Source organism: Leopardus geoffroyi, chromosome B4 (genome assembly GCF_018350155.1).
Source record: "Leopardus geoffroyi isolate Oge1 chromosome B4, O.geoffroyi_Oge1_pat1.0, whole genome shotgun sequence".
NCBI classification, from domain to species: Eukaryota; Metazoa; Chordata; class Mammalia; order Carnivora; family Felidae; genus Leopardus; species Leopardus geoffroyi.
In genome coordinates this window covers 90,397,938-90,418,736 of record NC_059341.1, presented here as the reverse complement: position 1 = coordinate 90,418,736, position 20,799 = coordinate 90,397,938, and the positions used below count along the sequence as shown (strand labels likewise).

The window sequence follows — 20,799 nt, the reverse complement described above, 5'->3', positions numbered from 1 at the left end:
GGATTCCATTATTAGTTCTGGCACTAATCCGTACATAGTCCTTTAACATTTAAGTTACGATTACACCATGTCATATCACCCATATTGTTACACAAACTTGCAAGTAAAACAGGAAAGTGACTTATGGGACTTGCTTTGGGCAGTGGGGATTCTATGTCATACAACATAAGAAAGTGAGTATAAAAGCTTGTTAAAAGCATTACTTAATAGTCTCTTCTCCTTGCTGATATTTAGCTAAGGTTGTAAAGAAACTAAATTAGGCACTAAAAAAAAAAAATTACTATGTAATTGCTATAAACTAATACAAAAAAGATTTTAAAACCAACAGGCAATTCACACACACATATAAATTTGAATAAACAGGGGCGCCTGGGTGGCTCAGTTGGTTAAGCGTCCAACTCTTGTTTGGGCTCAGGTCATGATCTCACGGTTCATGAGTTTGAGCCCTGAGTCAGGCTCAGTGCTGCTGGCGTGGAGCCTGCTTGGGATTCTATCTGCCCCTACCCCACATGCTCTCTCTCTCTCTAATATATAACCTTAAAAAAAAAAAAAAGTGGGGCGCCTGGGTGGCTCAGTCGGTTAAGCGTCCGACTTCGGCTCAGGTCATGATCTCACGGTTCGTGAGTTCGAGCCCTGCGTTGGGCTCTGTGCTGACAGCTCAGAGCCTGGAGCCTGTTTCGGATTCTGTGTCTCCCTCTCTCTGACCCTCCCCCATTCATGCTCTGTCTCTCTCTGTCTCAAAAATAAATAAACGTTAAAAAAAAAATTAAAAGAAAAGAAAAGAAAAGAAAAAATTGGGGTGCCTGGGTGGCTCGGTTGGTTGAACGTCCAACTCTTGATTTCGGTTCAAGTCATGATCTCAGTTTCCCGAGTTCGAGCCCCATGTCAGGCTCAGAGCTGACAGTGCGGAGCATGCCTGGGTTCTTCTCTCTCCCTCTCTCCCACATGCTTTCTATCTCTCTCAAAATAATAAAAAAATAAAGAAAAAAGAAAAAATTAATACTTATAAAAATTTAAATGTGATGCCTCTGACCCAGCAATTCCACATCTAGAAACATCTAGAAATTGATCCCTCAAATATTCTTTTTTTTTTTTTTTTACTTAAACTAAAAATAAAAATTTTCTAATGTTTTTATTTATTTGAGAGAGAGACAGACAGAGTGCAAGCTGGAGAGGGGCAGAGAGAGAGGGAGACACAGAATCTAAAGCAGGCTCCAGGCTCTGAGCTGTCAGCACAGAGCCCGATGTGGGGCTCAAACTCATGAACTGCGAGATCATGGCCTGAGCCGAAGTCTGATGCTCAACTGACTGAGCCGCCTAGGCACCCCTATTTAAACAATTTTTATTTATTTATTTTTTAAACTTTATTTATTTATTTTGGGAGAGACAGAGAGAGTGTGAATGGGGAAGGGGCAGAGAGAGAGAGAGACAGACAGAGAATCCCAAGCAGGTTCTGCACCATCAGTGCAGAACTCACGAACCGTGAGATCGTGATCTGAGCTGAAACCAAGAGTTGGACACTTCATTAACTGGGCCACCCAGGTACCCCAAACAATTTTTTTTAATATTTGTTTTTGAGAGAGAGAATGTGAGCAGGGGAGAGGCAGAGAGAGAGGGAGACAGCTGTGAAGCAGGCTCCACACTGTCAGCACAGAGCCCGAGGAGGGGCTTGAATCCACAAACTGCGAGATCATGAGTTGAGCCAACATCAGACACTCAACCGACTGAGCCACCCAGGTGCCCCTAAACAATTTTTTTACCAAAATTTATCTATTTTGAGAGAGTGAGCAAGCAGGGGACGGTCAGAGAGAGAGAGAAAGAGAATCCCAAGCAGGCTCCTCACCGTCAGCACAGAGTCTGATGTGGGGCTTGAACCCACAAACTGCAAGATCATGACCCAAGCCGAAACCAAGAGTCAGACGTTCAAGTGACTGAGGCACTCCAATCTCTCAAATATTCTTACACAAGTACATGAAGGTATACATACAAATAAGTTCACTGAAGCATGGTTTATAATTGTGAAAAATTAACACAACTTAAATGCCCAACAAATAGGACAGCCAAATAGATATGGTAAGCCATACACTAGTCTATTAGGCAGCTGCTGAAAATGAGAAAAAAGAAGCGCCTGACTAGCTCAGAGCATGCAACTCTTGATCTTGGGGTTTTGAGTTTGAGCCCTACATTGGGTGTAGAGATTACTTAAAAATAAAATCTTTATTTTTATTTTTATTTAAAAAAAAATTTTTTTTTAACGTATTTATTTTTGAGACAGAGAGAGACAGAGCATGAACGGGGGAGGGTCAGAGGGAGGGAGACACAGAATCCAAAACAGGCTCCAGGCTCCAAGCTGTCAGCACAGAGCCTGATGCGGGGCTCGAACTCATGGACTGCGAGATTGTGACCCGAGCCGAAGTCGGCCGCTCAACCAACTGAGCCACCCAGGCGCCCCAAAAATAAAATCTTTAAATGGGGTGCCTGGGTGGCTCAGTTGGTTAAGCATCTGACTCTTGATTTTGGCTCAGGTCATGATCTCAGGGTCGTGGGACTGAGCCCCACATCAGGCCCTGTGCTGAGCATGGAGCCTGCTTAAGATTCTCTCTCCCTCTCCCTCTGTCCCCCCTCTGCTTGCTCTCCCTCGCTCTCTAAAAAAGAAAGAAAGAAAGAAAGAAAGAAAGAAAGAAAGAAAGAAAATGAGAAAAAAATAGAGCCATATATATGGACATGAAAAAGTACCGGTGATATTTTCTTAGATGAAAAAAGACTAAACCAGTATGAACAGAATGATCCCATTCACATAAAACGTACATGCACAACAAACTGTTAATAGTAATTACTTCTGTGGGGGTGGAAGGGGATCATGAGAAAAGGCAGGTAGAGACTTTCATTTCCAAATTTTTACAATCATATATTGTAGGAAATCTTTATAGAATGTATTCTAAAAACTAATTCATTGAGAAAAAATTGATAGCTAAGTGAAATTAGTCAGAGAAAGACAAAAATCGTATGACTTCACTCATATGAGGACTTTAAGAGACAAAACAGATGAACATAAGGGAAGGGAAACAAAAATAATATAATAAAACGGAGGGGGACAAAATGAAGAGACTCATAAATATGGAGAACAAACTGAGGGCTGCTGGAAGGGTTGTGGGAGGGAGGATGGGCTAAATGGGTAAGGGGCATTAAGAAATTTACTCCTGAAATCATTGCTTCACTATATACTAACTAATTTGGATGTAAATTAAAAAAAATAAAAAATAAAGTTAAATAAAAAAAAATAAAATAAATATATAAAAAAAAAGAAAAAATTGATAATACTACAGAAGTGAATAGGTCACCTGGCTGGCTCAGTGGGTAGAGCGTGCAACTTGACCCCAGGGTTTTGGGTTTAAACCCCACATAGGGTGTAGAGATTACTCAAAAAAAAAAAAAAAAATCTTAAAAAAAACACACCAAAAAACAAGTGTCAGGGCATCTGGGTGGCTCAGTCAAAGTTGAGCGTCCAGATCCTGATTTCGGCTCAGGCTGTGATCCCAGGGTCATGGGATCAAGCCCTGCATTGGGCTCTGGGCTGAGTGTGGAGCTGCTTAAGATTTTCTCTCTCTTTCTCTCTCTTCTCTCCCCCTACGTGCGCTCTCTCTAAAATAAAAAATTAAAAAAAAAAAAAAAAAAAAGAAATGTCAAATAACTTTCTGCACATAGCTAAAAAATCATGTGACTTTCTGACAATCTTTCCAAACTACAGGAAACTTTCTTTGGTCCTTTTATTTGCGAGAATAGTTCCAGGAGGGATAAGACTGTATGAGGAAGTAGGAGGCTAGATTCCAGCTCCAGCTCACCTCTTAGGGTGTGAACTTCAGTACCTGTGGAACATGGATAGAGACTGTCTGCTTAGCTACTGTACGAGGCTGGAATGCATGCTGAGCAAGCTTACGCAATGTGAAAGTGCCCTGCAAGCATATAAAACGTCACACAAGTGTGAAGTACTTTTATTAGTATGCTGGGAATTAGAGAACATATCGATAAGCACGTAAGGGCTTCAAAGAGAAGGGTTCTTACTAGAAAGCCAAATATTCCTTAACTTCCCTGAGGAACTGGGACGAGGAAATAGCATTCAAAAGTGGGTTTACTGGCTCTGGGTGTTTTCCAATTCTCTCTCTCCCTGATCTATGAGGATTTTTTTTTTTAAGTTTTATTTAAGTAATCTCTACACCCAATGTGGGACTCAAACTTACGACCCCAAGATCAAGAGTCACATGCTCTTCTGCCCGAGCCAGCCAGGTGCCCCTCCCTGATCTATGAGGATATGTAGGAAAAGCTGATACCCAGCTCTCAAGGAACTGCATTTACAGAGGGCGCTCACCCGCACAGAGGTTTGCAGAGGGCTTGTAAGTTACAGAGCACCAGAGCACCAGCATCTTATGAGCCACTCTTTGTTCCTTTTGAAAGATGTTTTTAGGGGTGCCTGGGTGGCGCAGTCGGTTAAGCGTCCGACTTCAGCCAGGTCACGATCTCGCGGTCCGTGAGTTCGAGCCCCGCATCGGGCTCTGGGCTGATGGCTCAGAGCCTGGAGCCTGTTTCCGATTCTGTGTCTCCCTCTCTCTCTGCCCCTCCCCCGTTCATGCTCTGTCTCTCTCTGTCCCAAAAATAAATAAACGTTGAAAAAAAAAAAAAATTTAAAAATAAAAAAAAAAAAAAAAGAAAGATGTTTTTAAGTAATCTCTTCACCTGGTGTCAGGCTCAAACTTACAACCCTGAGATCAAGAGTCACATGCTCTAAGCCAGCCAGGCAGGTGCCTCTTATAAGCCATTCTGATTCCAAAATTTAAACTTATGATCATAATGAGAAAATGTATGAAAAATAATGTGCAAAAGATTTTCATTTTTTACAAACTGACTCAAATAAGCAAATAATTCTATTAACCAGTGCTTCTATAAAATGGAATCAATCACAGTTGACTTGTCTTTATTCAACCAACCTCAAGCACATTACAGGGCACCACAGAAATCGCAAAACATAAGGGTTCTTGACTTGATATCTATCTTTTTCCCACTACTTAACCTACTACTACAGACAGGTACAAGTTTAGATCTATATGTGCTGTAGTGCACAGAAAACCACAGGGCAGAGGAGCACCTGGGTGGCTCAGGGGGTTGAGTGTCCGACTTCGGCTCAGGTCATAAACTTATGGTTTATGACTTCGAGCCCTGCGCCTGGCTGTGTGCTGACAGCTAGGAGCCTGGAGCCTGCTTCTGATTCTGTGTTCCCTCTCTCTCTCTGCCCCTCTCCTGCTCATGTTCTCTCTCTCTCTCTCTCAAAAATAAACAAACATAAAAACATTAAAAAAAAAAAAAGAAAATCACAGAGCAGAATGGCATTTCCATTACTCACCTTTCTAAAATATGATTATTTTCAGCAAGTTCTTTAACCACTCCTTCCATCTCTTCCTTTAATTTCTTCATACTATACAAACAAAATAAGAATGTCTCTGCTCAAAAAAGTATGTAAATGTTTTAGAATTACACCATGTTTTAGTTCTCTTGATTGAAGTAAGCCATTAAATACATTAGCAAGCATAGTCACCACAAATACCAAAAATTTCAAAATAAAAGAGCAAGATCACAAACTGAAATAAAAATGAACAGAAACATAATAGTTACCAAATAATAAATTTCTTACCCAAGAGTCATTTCCACTAATGTATTAGAACATGGATAAATTGGGGTCATGGTATGTTTGATTCCACTGGAGGCTGCAAACATTTTTTGAGGCAAAGTTTCTTGTAACTAAAACATCGAAAAAAATTCACATCAATCACTGAACGAAGTACAAACTACAGATCTTACATCAAATGTTCCAGGTTTATTAAGCCCTTTATAGCTTTTAAATTTTAATTTCAAAACCATGAATGATACAGTACTTAAATGAATACTCTAAGAAAATCTTCTCTCTTCTTTTGAAAAAAATTTTTTTTAATGTTTTATTTATTTTGGAGAGGGAGGGAGACAGAGTGCAAGTGGGGGAGGGGCAGAGAGAGAGGGAGACAGAATCCGAAGCAGGCTCCAGGCTCCGAGCTGTCAGCACAGAGCCAGATATGGGGCTCGAACTCACCAACTGTGAGACCATGACCTGAGCCCAAGTCTGATGCTTAACTGGCTGAGCCACCCAGGAGCCCCTAAAGAAAACTTTTCTTAAAGATAAAAGAATGTTCTAACATATGCTTTAAAATTTTTTTAATTTTTTTTTTTTTTAATGTTTATTTATTTTTGAGACAGAGAGAGACAAAGCATGAACGGGGGAGGGTCAGAGAGAGAGGGAGACACAGAATCGGAAACAGGCTCCAGGCTCTGAGCTGTCAGCACAGAGCCCGACGCGGGGCTCGAACTCACGGACCGCGAGATCATGACCTGAGCCGAAGTTGGCCGCCCAACTGACTGAGCCACCCAGGCGCCCCTAAAATTTTTTAAAAAATATTTTATCATATGCTTTTAGGGGTGCCTGGATGGCTCAGTCAGTTAAGTGTCTGACTTCGGCTCAGGTCATGATCTCACGGTTTGTGAGTTCGAGCCCCGTGTCGGGCTCTGTGCTGACAGCTTCAGATTCTGTATCTCCCTCTCTATCCCTCCCCGACTAGTGCTCTGTGTCTCTGTCTCTCAAAAATAAATAAATGTAAAAAAAAATTTTTTTTAATATTTTATCATATGCTTTTAATCATAAGACATCTAAGTTCTGAAAACTTGGCTCAAAACACATATTACAAATGGGTAAACAGAACTGAATATAAGGCAATTTATGTCCTATTTCTCCCTTTTCAATCATTTCAAACTGAGAAGAAATACATTTTTTTTTCCTAATAGGAAAAAGAGAGATGTTTTCTAGATACTTTTCATAGTCATACCTCATTTGTATAATCTTGATACTTTGACACTTCTTCTTCAATATCAAAACACTGATTAGTTAGTGATAATAACTGTTTCCTAAGATGAAGCATCTTTCTGAAAACCAAAAAGAATCAATAAGCAGTCTAATATCAATGTTACTGAAAAAATACAACATTCACTGAATTGTACATTGTGCAGTCAACCACAAAGCTTACTTACCTCATCCATTCTTCTGACTTATCCAAAAATGCCTCATATTTTTTAACACATTCGTCTGTAAAATGGGTCATAGCTTTTGTTGCATGGTAATACAGTTTTTGCCTATAATTTAGAAATAATCGTAGGTTTAAACCAATGTCACGATTTCTACTTCAAATACTAAAAACTTTTCAAACATATAAAACTTATGTTTCTTAATAATGACTGTTATGGCTTTAGAATATTTATAGTAGAAAGCCAAAGGTTTCTAAAATCGACATTATAGCAGCAGGAAGCAAAAGAGAAGGTTCATAAAGGAGAATGGTCACAAATACTTATTCAATGAAGGTAAGAAAGTGGTTAAGCCTGGCCTTGTCTATGTTCTTCCTTATTTGTCCTTCTGCAATCAGAGCACGTGAAGCAGAAGACCACCTCCTTATTCTCCCTTCTCTTCAACCTCTCAATCAGGGACCAGACACATGGACCTCAAATATGTACATACACAGTAACAATTCTGTAAAGCTAAGATGAAAATGTATTTTTCATTGTAATTAATTTCAATTTTAAGAGGAATTATATTAATAACATAACCCTGAAAACAATTGTTAAACATAATATGGACACTTACTTATCAAATTTGTGGATCTGTTCTTCATTATAAGCTAGTCCTACAAATAAGAAATATTGCTTCCATAAATGTAGAATCACAGAGTCATGCAAAAGTTTTTATCTTTTGAAATAATGACTTCAAAAAGGGTAAGAGGGTTTTCTTTTTAAGATTTTATCTTTAAGTAATCTCTACACCCAATGTGGGACTCACAACTGCAAGATCAAGAGTTGTATATTCCACTGACTAAGCCAGCCAGGCACCCCAAAAAGGCAGAGTTTAGAGTAGATGTCACAAACTCATGACTCATGGCTTAGATATGTAGCCCAATGCTTTCATTTGATCTATAGAGTGTTAACATCAAAAAAAAAAAAAAAAAAAAAAAAAAAAAAAAAAAAAAATGAACTGCCAACATTTAAAATCAGGACATTTTTTTCCTTTAAAAAAAAAAAGATTTATTTATTTATGTGATCTCTATACCCGACGTGGGGCTTAAACCCATGACCCCAAGATTGAGAGTCACAAACTCCACCAACTGAGCCAGCCAGGTGTCCCCAGGGTTTTTAATAAAATCTGTACTTCCAGCTTCCCTTGAGAACAGGAAGATTGGGCAATGAATCTGGTGAATCTGAGTAGTGGCTCTCCTCTTTAGACGGGGTACTTCCTCTCCTGTCCTCCTGTCTCCAGGGGCCAATCATTTTCTTTTCTATGACTGGCCTCTAGAGATTTTGGAGTTCAGGACCCCTGATTTAAAATTTTCAAAAGATTGTTTTTAGGAATAATTTTTAGTATATTCAATCTCATTCCCAACAGAATCAAGTCTCTGAAATAAATAACTTAAGGAACCACCCTCAGAAATATACCAAATGAATTCAATTGAATTACAACTAGTAGAATTGATTCATTAGATTAACAAATGGCAAATTTTACTCACTACGTTCTGCTTTGTCTTTTTTGAACTGATAGTAAATCTCTGTGATGCAATTTAGCAGGACTTGTAGCTTTTCTACACTATATAAGAAAAAAAATCCAAGTAAATTATATAAGTCAATGTGAAAAAGGACATTTAAGAATAAGAGCAGAAACTACCAATAAAGTTATATAACCTACTGTCTATCTTTTGGATGAGTGCCTTCTTGATGGGCCCACATGTCTGCCAACAATCCACCTGGAGATAATCTGCTTTCAATATCCTGAAGACTGGTTTCTATCGTTCCCTGAGAACTGGAAAGCTAAATAAAACCAGCGAGTTCAGATGCAGATCAGCAAAATACAGAAACAATAATCAGAATGCCATGAGATCATGACCCGAGCCAGGGCAGGCTGCTCAACTGACTGAGCCACCCAGGTGCCCTGCCCCCCCTTTTTAAGAATAATGTTTATTTATTTGAGACAGAGAGAGCAAGCGATCGAGTGAGTTGGGGAAGGGAAGAGAGAGAGAGAGGGAGAGAGAATCCCAAGCAGGCTCCACACTGTCAGGGTGAACTCATGAACAAGATCATGAGCTGAGTTGAAATCAAGAGCTAGACGCTTAACGACTTAAGCCAGCCAGGCGCCCTGAGCATTATGGATTTTAAAGGGAGACTTGAGAGAGAATTTAGAGAGAAAAGGACTTAAAGCAAAGCAGGCACTTGGAAACATCATGAAGAACTTCATGTCAGTAAGGGAATTTAAATATTGTAAATAGTTCCTAAAGATGGGAAAAGGCTACTCCTTCTCTGGAAATCCTTTAGGTATATCATCTTTCTAGGAAAGCTGAGATCTAATCTGACTAGCAAAGGAATAGGTTATGAGCCAATGACTGTCATAATTGTGTAAATACTCACTCTCAACAATTTGGTGTGTATGTCTGAAATTTCACCTAACTCTGCTGCTTCTAGGTTGATCTTCATCAACTTTTCGTATCTGTATGAAAACAAGCATGGAAAAATTCAATGAGCATAATGAATATACAGATTTTTGAATATAAAGATTTTAAAAGATGTTTTATAAATTATACCTGAGTTTTTATTATCGTAACTATTTAAGAATAAAATATTGAAAGCAAAGCCTACAAGCAACAGATTCCAAGAAAACTTGATGTCTCTGTAAAGAAGGAATTTTATATACTCCTACTTATAAATTTTTATACAAAATATAAAAGACAACTTAATTTCCAACAGTCTTACGCCATGATAATGGTCAAACTACTAGATTACAGATTGGAGGTCATACTGAATTCAATTATTGTATTTCTTCTGCAGTACAAATAATACAGCCTAGAAAGAGAGAAGTCTAAAATATTGTTTCAAAACAGTCTCAGGGATAAGATTAATAAGTAAGAGTAAACTAAAAGTAATCCCCAAATTCTACAACTACTAAAATACAGTTCTAGAATACCTCTTCCCGCTTCCTTTGTTGACTCTAGGTTCTATATTTTCCTATTCAGAGTGTCTGCTTTGCAAAATTAAAAACTGAGACGTTTCTGTCAGATTACCTCTTCCTTTGTAAGGGGAAGGAGAAATGCCGCCAAATGTTCACTTCGTACTGAGACAACTAAATAATTTTGGCTTTGTGAGGAAGTAACTCAATCGAAAGTGGTGTCTCGACTCAAACACTTGCACAGCATGTTCTACTACGCCAAGGATAACGACATAAGTGAATGTTTAACATTTTCACCACTATTAGGAAGGAAGTAATCTACTTACACTTTCACAGTTTTTTCAATGTTTCTGATGCAGAAATCCAGTGTGATCACAACTTCTGTCTTTTTGTGAACAGTTTCATTATAATCATCTTTAACTAATTCTCTAAAAAATAATAATACCCTCATTAGTTTACCTAAGGAATGATTTGTTTCCTCTTGTCCATCACTAATTACACTGCTGTTACTACTCTTCAGACAAGTTTATTAACAGTCTTATATTATGAAAGCCAATTCATTTTTGTCCCCCTTGGCCTGGGTCTCACCAATTCACTTTTTATTACTGAAAGCATCTCTGTGACCCTTATACATATCTAGGGCACGGGCCATTAGTTACTACTTATTGGATTAACAGTTTAGAAATCTAAGGCATTAAAATTATATTAAAGAGTGTAAACTAAACTACAATCATACAAATAAGCCATATGTGTTATGCTTTATACCACCAGAATTAATTTTTATTGCTCATAAATTATGATCTCTGAAGGAGGAGGATGACAATTAATAATAAAACTGGAGGGCTTTTGGTCTACATTAAGGGTCAACAAACTAAGGCCTGATGTTTGCTTTTGCTAAGAATGATACTTATATTTTTCAAGGCTGTAAAAAAATAAATAAATAAATAAATAAGAGACCTTATATGGCCCACAAAGTCTAAAATATTTACTAACTGGCAATCCCTATCAAAATACCACCAAGCGTTCTTCACAGACCTGGAACAAACAATCCTAAAATTTGTATGGAACCAGAAAAGACCCCGTATAGCCAAAGCAATCCTGAAAATGAAAATCAAAGCTGGAGGCATCACAATTCTGCACTTCAAGCTGTAATCATCAAGACAGTATGGTACTGGCACAAAAGCAGACACATAGATCAATGCAACAGAATAGAGAACCCAGAAATAGACCCACAAACGTATGGCCAGCTAATCTTTGACAAAGCAGGAAAGAATATCCAGTGGAAAGAAGTCTCTTCAGCAAATGGTGCTGGGAAAACTGGGCAGCGACATGCAGAAGAACGAACCTGGATCACTTTCTTACACCATACACAAAAATAAACCCAAAATGGATGAAAGACCTCAATGTAAGGCAGGAAACCATCAAAATCCTAGAGGACAAAACAGGCAACAACCTCTTTGACCTCAACCACAGCAACTTCTTACTTGACATGTCACCCAGAGGCAAGGGAAACAAAAGTGAAAATGAACTATTGGGACCTCATCAAGATAAGACGCTTCTGCACAGAGAAACAATCAGCAAAACTAAAAGGCAACTGACGGAATGGGAGAAGATATTTACAAATGACATATCAGATAAAGGGTTAGTATCCAAAATCTATAAAGAAGTTATCAAACTCAACACCCAAAAAACAAATAATCCAGTGAAGAAATGGGCCAAAGACATGAATAGACACTTTTCCAAAGAAGACATCCAGATGTCCAACCGACACATGAGAAAATGCTCCACATCACTCATCATCAGGGAAATACAAATCAAAACCACAATGAGATACCACCTCACGCCTGTCAGAATGGCTAAAATTAATGACTCAGGCAACACGAATATTGGTGAGGATGCATAGAAAGATGATCTCTTTTGCATTGTTGGTGGGAACGCAAACTGGTGCAGCCACTCTGGAAAACAGTATGGAGGTTCCTCAAACAATTAAAAATAGAACTACCCTCTTACCCAGCAATTGCACTACAGTACAGAAAGAGCCCAAATGTCCATCAATAGATGAATGGATAAAAGAGATATGGTATATATATATACAACGGAGTACTACTCGGCAATCAAAAGAATGAAATCTTGTCATTTGCAACAATGTGGATGGAACCAGAGTGTATTATGCTAAGCAAAATAAGTCAGAGAAAGATAAATATCTTATGATTTCACTCATATGAGGACTTTAAGATACAAAACAGATGAACATAAGGGAAGGGAAGCAAAAATAACGTAAAAACAGAGAGGAAGATAAACCATAAGAGACTCCTAAATACAGAGCACAAGTTGAAGGTTGGTGGTGGGGTGTTGGGTGGGAGGAAGTGCTGAGGGGGTACTGGGCATTAAGGAGGACTCTGGGATGAGCGCTAGGTGTTATTAAGTGATTAATCACTAAATTCTATTCCTAAAAAAATATATTTTGATTAAAAAAATTAACAACAAAGGAGTATGAGAGACAGGAGCTCAAGTTCATAGACCATCAGAGGCTTTCTTTGGTCACTCTCTGTCTCTTTGGATCCTTTTAATTTTGGTTAACTAGCAGGGCAAATATCCCCCATAGTTAGCGGCAGAGAGCTGTATTTCTAATACAAAACCGTCGTGTTTGAAACATGGAATAGATACAGATTTCAAATAAAGTCCTTTATTGGTGAAAAAAAAAAAAAAAGGAAAAAAAAATTACTAACTGAAAAAGCTTGCCAGCAGTGGGCTACATTAAAAACCATTTTCAGGGTGCCTGGGTGGCTCAGTCGGTTAAGCATCCGGCTCTGGCTCAGGTCATGCATGATCTCACAGCTTGTGGGTTTGAGCCCCACATCGGGCTCTGTGCTGACAGTTCAGAGCCTGGAACCTGCTTCGGATTCTGTGTCTCCCTCTCTCTCTCTGCCCCGCCCCTGCTCACACTCACTCTCTCTCTCTCTCAAAAAATAAATAAACATTAAAAAATTTTTTTTAAATAAAAAAATTAAAAAACAAAACAAAACCCATTTTCAAAAAAAACCCCCAAACCAAAGCAAAACAAAAAACTATTTTCTCATGACTTATTAAACTAAAAGTTAATAGGTAAAAGGAATAAAAGCTTCATGGAGCAGTGACTGTGGTACATAACAAGAACAAGAGAACATGAGAGCTGTTAGTTACAATACCACAAAAGTAAATGGAGTCAACACTCAGATTTTTCCAGAAATTATTTAGTAAAAACAAAAAGCCTTCTTAATGGAAAGAGAAAAGCATAGGCTTATAAGCTGGATATGTGAACACCTAAAAAAAAAACCCATAAATTTGTAAGTTTAACAAAAAAAGTGTCATTCTTTTTTCTTCTTAAAGCACCAGCAGGATGAGAATGATGACATGCTTTTGTAAGAAGGGAAGGATAGGCGTGAGGGAGGTACATATAAACTGTCACAAGCACTAGGCCAAAGGGCATTATGATCCCAGGGAACACGAGGCCATTGCTGTGTGTGTATAAAATTCAAAAGCCTTAAATGATGGTGTACAGAAACTAGAGGCATGATGTTCAAGAGAGACCATTTATTCTCCACTTCTATCAGATGGAAAGAACATCTACAAATCATGAAAAGTAAAAAAAAAAAAAAAGGGGGGGGCAAATCATATTCATCCACAAAATATTTTTTAGGGTCGCTTTCAGGAAAGATAATACTTAATTAATCAATATTCTGACCCAGAGTAACTATATTAACATGATTTACTTAAAAAAAAAAACAAAAAAAACAACAGCTCTTATTGCTTGTCAAGGTGAGTGTGTACTCCACTGTATAATTTCATTTATATGAAGTGTCTCGAATAGGCAAATCTATATAGACAGAAAGCATATGAGAGGTTGCCTGGGGCTAGAATTCTAGAACAAGTCCAGACTATCTTGGATTACAACAATGCCAAAGGCCACCCACCAAGAGAGTGAAATGACAGCTGAGTCAAGTCCTTGGAAAAAGAATTCATTTACCATCACCCTGTACGTACAGTGTGGCATAAGTTTTAAAATTCAGATACTATTTGTCCTATGTATCTCACAAGCTGCTGCAGGAATCAAATAAAAAAATAGTTGCTAAATGTTTTGTACACCAAATGTGAAACAAATGTATTATAATATTACAGAAGGGGTGCCTGGCTGGCTCAGTAGGTGGAGCATGTGACTTTGGATCTTGCGGTAGTGAGTTCGAGCCCTACACTGGGTGTAGAGATGACTTAAAAATAAAATCTTTAGGAATGAGCCTGGGTGGCTCAGTCAGTTGAGCATGTGACTCTTGACTGCACCTCAGGTCATGGTCTCACAGTTTGTGGGATCGAGCCCTGTGCTGGGCTCTGCACAGAGCATGGAGCCAGGTTGGGATTCTCTCTCTCCCTTTCTCTCCCTCTGCTCCCTCTCCTGCTCCCATTCTGTCTCTCTCTTTCTCTCAAAAAAATAAAATTAAAAAAGGAAAGATAAAATCTTTAAAAACCAAACCAAACCAAACAATAAAAAACCCCAAGCACTTGATGCTTCTTAGTCTGAAGAGGTAAAGTATCAATGATGGAGTGGTTACCACTCATTTTCAAATTTCAGTCTATTACTTACATCAACCATCGTATCCCCTTTCGCATTAATTCCTGATAAAGCAGCAAGGTATTGGCAATTTTACAAGCATAACATACAACTCCTGTTATTGCCTAATGAAGAAACACAAATGTCAGTATTTGGTGCAAATTGTGGTACAGGATAAGAAAAACTTTTACATAAAAATTTTCAAGCTTATATATTTTTATCAGGTTAATTTAAAAACACAAACTACCGGGGCGCCTGGGTGGCGCAGTCGGTTAAGCGTCCAACTTCAGCCAGGTCACGATCTCGCGGTCCGCGAGTTCGAGCCCCGCATCGGGCTCTGGGCTGATGGCTCAGAGCCTGGAGCCTGTTTCCGATTCTGTGTCTCCCTCTCTCTCTGCCCCTCCCCCGTTCATGCTCTGTCTCTCTCTGTCCCAAAAATAAATAAAAACGTTGAAAAAAAAAAATTAAAAAAAAAACAAAAAAAACACAAACTACCAATTTCTAAAAGCTAAGGTCAGATACAATAAATATTTCAGCCTTAACATGATAATGTTAAACATGTTTTGTCTCAATAGAGAAAATTTTCTTAGGAATTTAACAAAAGATATAAGGAAGAAAGAGGGGTGCCCAGGTGGCTCAGTCAGTTAAGCGTCTGACTTTGGCTTGGGACATGGTCTCTCATGGTCTGTGGGTTTGAGCCCTGCATTGAGCTCTGTGCTAACAGCTCAGAGCCTGGAGCCTGCTTTGGATTCTGGGTCCCTGCCTCTCTCTCTTTGCTCCTCCCCCACTCATGTTCTGTCTCACTCTGTCTCTCAAAATTAAATAAATGTTAAAAAAAAAAATTAACAAAAAAGAACAAAATAATCTGCATTGGGTAACAATTTTTTTTTGAACATTATATTTTTGAGAGACAGACAGGGATAGAGCACAAGCCAGGGAGGAGCAGAGAGAATGGGAAACACAGAATCGAAGCAGGCTCAGGCTCCGAGCTGTCAGCACAGAGCCCAACGCAGGGCTCAAACTCATAAACTATGAGATCATGACCTGAGCCTAAGTCGGACATTTAACCGACTGATCCACCCAGGCACCCCTGCAATGGATAACAACTTAAATGAATAATTTCCTAAATCATATAGGCGTATGTAAAGATAATACATTTTATTGCTTCCATTGTTGATAAGATAATTTTAATTCAGATGTTTACATAGTAACTTAATTCAACACTAACCTTAGCCATGCTAGCATCCCCATCTAAATCGTAACGTGGATGTATTTTAGGAAGGGAAACTGAAATATGAAGTAAAAAAATTAAAATCAGAAATAAAGTATTTTGAATAAATTACTATAGCTTTTATATAGCAATCTCTAAATTAAACATTAACATCTACATCACCCCCAAATTAAACATTAGTAACAAAACTCTTTTATGTTCTTTTCCTGGTTAAAAAAAAAAATCACTTGAAGCAAAAATGCTCATTCCTTGGGGCGCCTGGGTGGTGCAGTCGGTTAAGCGTCCGACTTCAGCCAGGTCACGATCTCGCGGTCCGGGAGGTCGAGCCCCGCGTCAGGCTCTGGGCTGATGGCTCAGAGCCTGGAGCCTGTTTCCGATTCTGTGTCTCCCTCTCTCTCTGCCCCTCCCCCGTTCATGCTCTGTCTCTCTCTGTCCCAAAAATAAATAAACGTTGAAAAAAAAGAATTTAAAAAAAAAATGCTCATTCCTTAACAACTAAGAAATTACCCAAAATATTTCTAAGGAGTTTAGTTCTTTTCTTAGATATATTCCAATACAACACAAGCTCAATATTTCTCTTTAAATCTAAATCAAATCCCAAAGATCCAAACAGAAAAGTAAAAATCTGGGTAATTTTTTTTTCACCAGTACAATTAATAATTTAAGATTCCAAAATGTATATCTAATTTTTCATAGACTCCAAAGCCTGACAAAGTGTCCTATTCACAGTGGACACAATAAATATTGGCTCAAACTTATGATACAAAAGGTTATTTTGAACGTTAGTAAAATACTAAAAGCAGAGAGCCACAGTAAAGCATACATGACAAACTACCATTTTATGACACAAAATATTTAAGGTCAAATTATGTTCCTACAAGGCTTTTCAATTTTATTACTAGTCTCATTCAACTTATTTACAAAATTTTTAAGTTTATGAAAATTCTACATTACTGTCCTCATCAATCAACTTTATGAAGATGCCCATCATTTTTACAGGTCATTTTTTTTTTTTTTAATGGCTATGAAGAACACTAGAAAAATTCCAACTTACTTTTCTCATATATCAATCCTATGGTACTCAGAGGTTCCCGACTCACTACAAAGATGGGATTTTCCTCAGTAGTTTTAGGAAAATGCTGTGCCAGTCTTCCAGGTTCTATAACTAAACGTCGTCCTTCATATATAAGTTCTTGATTTGAAGAAATAATTTTGGTTTGTTTATATACCAGTTCATGAAATACAGTAGCACTGTGTGAGGAAAATGCAAAGGGACAACATTATTGGGATGGAGTAAGAAGTAAATCTGTGTGTGGGGGGGAGGGGGGTACAACATTTCTTTCTAAGAGATACTTCAGATCACGGCTGGTCTATGGAAACACTGTTTTGTTGATGTGGATACTATAATGTCTATTAAACTGAAAATTGCACAGACCTGTCTATGCAGTAATCCATTCTAGAATACTTTTATGTCTGAACACCTATACTGAATATGTATAAGATACAGGATTCTTCATGTTGAATAATGGGGAGCCAACATAACACAGCACTTTAGAGCAAGGACTCTGGATCAGACTACGTGGGTTCAAATTCCAGTTATACTGACTTGCTGAAATACCTTAAGTTACTTAACACCTCTATGCTGTCTCCTCATCTATAAAACACAAGCGATAGTACCCACCTCACAGAGCTGCTGTGAGGATTAAATGACAAAGAACTCACAGTGGTATCTGTGACATGACTATAAATATTTGTTGAATGAATTAATATAACCGGGTATTTTCAAAATGATGTTTTAGGGGAAAAAGTAGATTCTCCCTAAACAGATCTATGCAATCAGAGACATTTCAGTGGAAAGGCTGTGATCTGGCTCAGGCTTGGGTGGGCTTTTTAATGTTCACATATGTTCTTAAAATGAAATAGTTGCCAACACCTAACTCTGACACAGATTTATTCACGCTATTACATAACAAAATAAAGATGAATAATACACATTTAATCTAATTTTATATTAATATTATTTTATTCATTATATTGTATTCTTTTATGTTTATATTAACAGTATATTATACATATTACATATTAGTACCTAAAATATTACTTTATCTAATTAATTTTATTCCTGCATACATTAATTGCCAGTAAAGGTTTTATAAGATATCAGAACTGCTATTTGACTCTTGTCAAAACAGACATTAAGGCACACAGAATGGGTGTAATGTTTTTTCCCTTCATTTTATTTTTATTTTATTTTTTTCAGTACAAAAGGTGTTTTTATTATAGCACAGGGACAGGACCTGAGGGCAGAAAGAGCTGCCCCCTTCATTTTAATTTTTTTTTTTAACGTTTATTTATTTTTGAGACAGAGAGAGACAGAGCATGAACAGGGGAGGGGCAGAGAGAGAGGGAGACACAGAATCTGAAACAGGCTCCAGGCAGGCTCCGAGCTGTCAGCACAGAGCCCGACGCGGGGCTCGAACTCACGGACTGTGAGATCATGACCTGAGCCGAAGTCGGACGCTTAACTGACCAAGCCACCCAGGCGCCCCGTGCCCTCTTCATTTTAAAAAACATTTGAGGTCACTGTAGACTGACATGCAGTTGTAAGAAATAATACACAGTGATACCATATACCCTTCACCCAGTGTCCCCCAATGGTAACATCCTGCATATATTATTACACTATATGAATAGTATATGTATCCTATCCAGGATATGGATACTGATATAATCCACCTATGATATTCAGATTTCCTTAGCTTTACATGTAAGTGTGAGTGTATTTAGTTAAATGCAGTTCTATCACATAGGTAGATTTTTTTTATGATATAGGTACAATGTGTTTTTGTTTAGGTGAAACAAATGATTACTTCTCCAGCACCTAATAAGGGGTTTATGCCACATATGCAAATAATAACTACGCTAGCTATATTTAAGACTTACGCTTTAATGTTTTTTAAATGATAGGATAGTACTCGTAAATTTTTTTCTTTCTTTTTTTTTTTTTTTTTTTTGTAAGTCGGCTCTATGCCCAACATGGAGCTTGAACTCAGGGTCGCATGGTCTACTGACTCAGCCAGGTGACCCTGACCATAATACTCTTAATAAAACCCAGCCCATTTATGGATTTGTGGATGTTATTTGTGGTTATGTGATTATGTAAGAGAGAAGGCATAGAAACAAAAATAGTCTTGTAAAAGTTGCAGTTTAAGAACAAGCTAATTTACCTGTATATTTTATAAAAGTAAAAAATTGATCTTTTTACTCCAAAAATAAGCAAAAAAGAGTTTAGTAAACACTCAAACATAATTTCCCATCCAAGTACTAACCAGGCTCAAACATAATTTCCTAAGTGAGAGGTGGGTAGGTACCTTTAGAGAAGCTGAGACATCTTTTCCATTTCCTCTTCTAATTTAGGAAGATAATTACAAAACAAAACACAACATTATGATACAGGATGAAAATGTAAAGAGGTACTTACGTATTGTAGCTATGAATATAAATCTTATGAGCTGTCATTTGTTGCAGTGAAAAAACATGAATTATCATCCGATGAAGTATATCACTAGTTTCTGCAAAAAACTGGTCAAAACCCCAACACTTTTCCTGATCTGCCTCAAGGATGTTTGCAAGAACAGGGGTAAGTAGAACTTGAAGACCCCTAAAATAGTATTGAAAAAGTTACTTGAAGAGTGAATGTTACATTCTGTCCAGATACAAAATCATAATATTTACCAACAAATCAAAGGAATTGCTATTACTTAGATTAATTTAAGATTTAAAAAAATCTGCCAACTTTTCAGAATGTCAGGTAACCTTGGTTTAAAATTACTTGTCAATGCATCAGGAGTTATGGTATTTTTTAAAAAGTTTGTTTAGAGAGAGAGAGAGAGAGAGAATATTCCAAGCAAGCTCTGTGCCACCAGCACAGAGCCTGATGTGGGGCTCAAATTCACGAACTGCGAGATCATAACCCGGAGCTGAAACCAAGAGTCTGACGTTTAACCAACTGAGCCATCCAGGTGCCCCTGGGGTTATGGTATTTTTATGTTAACTTATCTTTTATTGATTATTCTCTTTGATTCATCCTTTCCCAAGTTTTCTCATTTTTCCAAACACAATCTATATATGTATATATACATGGCTATCCAGGTGAGATCAGTTGATTAGAACCAGGCAGTTATGAGGATAAGATAATGGTTTAATTTCAGGGTTTTTAATGTCCTTTGTTTTTTTCTTAAAGTTTATTTATTTTTGAGAGAGAGTGTGTATGAGAGTGAGGGAGGGGCAGAGAGACAGAGAGAGAGAGAGAGAGGGAAGGAGAGAAAAAATCCCAAGTAATCTCTATGCTAACAGCACAGAGCCCGATGTGAGGCTCGAACTCCCGAACCATGAGATCATGACCTAAGCTGAAATCAAGAGTCAGATGCTTAAGTGACTGAGCCATCCAGCCCCCCCCCACTTTTTTCAAAAAAGCTTATTTATTTTGAGAGAAAGAGAGAGAGAATGGGGAGGAGCAGAGAGAGAGGGGAGGGGAGAGAGAATCTTAAGCAAGCTCTTAATGTGCTCTGTGCATTTAGCAGGGCTTGAACGCAAGGAACCGTGAGCATGACCTGAGCCGAAATCAAGAGTTAGATGCTTACCTGATTGAGCCACCTAGGCGCCCCAGGTCAGGCATCCCTTTAATGTCTATTTGTCCATCTACTTATCTAATCAATCTATCAATCTATTTATTTATTTATTTTTGAGAGAAACTGCACGGGCCTGAGCTGGGAAGGGGCAGAGGGAGAAGGGGACAGAGGATCCAAAGCGGGAACTGTTTCCACAGCAGAGAGCCTGATGTGAGGCTCAAGTTCAAGAACTACGAAATTCAGATGCTTAACTGACTGAGACACCCAGGCACCTCTAATGTCCTTTTAATATGCCTCTCCA

At 38.1% G+C, this 20,799-nt stretch overlaps 1 protein-coding gene across 3 annotated transcripts in view; it reads right to left on the bottom strand.

Annotated features, from left to right (window-relative positions):
- TBK1 (TANK binding kinase 1) overlaps positions 1–20,799 on the bottom strand; it is a 56,152-nt gene that overhangs the window by 6,074 nt on the left and 29,279 nt on the right. For all 3 annotated transcript variants that reach the window (XM_045464994.1, XM_045464992.1, XM_045464993.1), the window contains exons 8-20: positions 19,349–19,528; positions 16,922–17,118; positions 15,865–15,923; positions 14,670–14,761; positions 10,378–10,479; positions 9,517–9,595; positions 8,801–8,922; positions 8,625–8,701; positions 7,712–7,751; positions 7,105–7,206; positions 6,903–6,999; positions 5,684–5,790; positions 5,396–5,467 (exon numbers count right to left, since the gene is read on the bottom strand). In XM_045464994.1, coding sequence (XP_045320950.1) covers positions 5,396–5,467; positions 5,684–5,790; positions 6,903–6,999; positions 7,105–7,206; positions 7,712–7,751; positions 8,625–8,701; positions 8,801–8,922; positions 9,517–9,595; positions 10,378–10,479; positions 14,670–14,761; positions 15,865–15,923; positions 16,922–17,118; positions 19,349–19,528 — 1,326 coding nt within the window. The remainder of the gene's footprint in view (positions 1–5,395; positions 5,468–5,683; positions 5,791–6,902; positions 7,000–7,104; positions 7,207–7,711; positions 7,752–8,624; positions 8,702–8,800; positions 8,923–9,516; positions 9,596–10,377; positions 10,480–14,669; positions 14,762–15,864; positions 15,924–16,921; positions 17,119–19,348; positions 19,529–20,799) is intronic.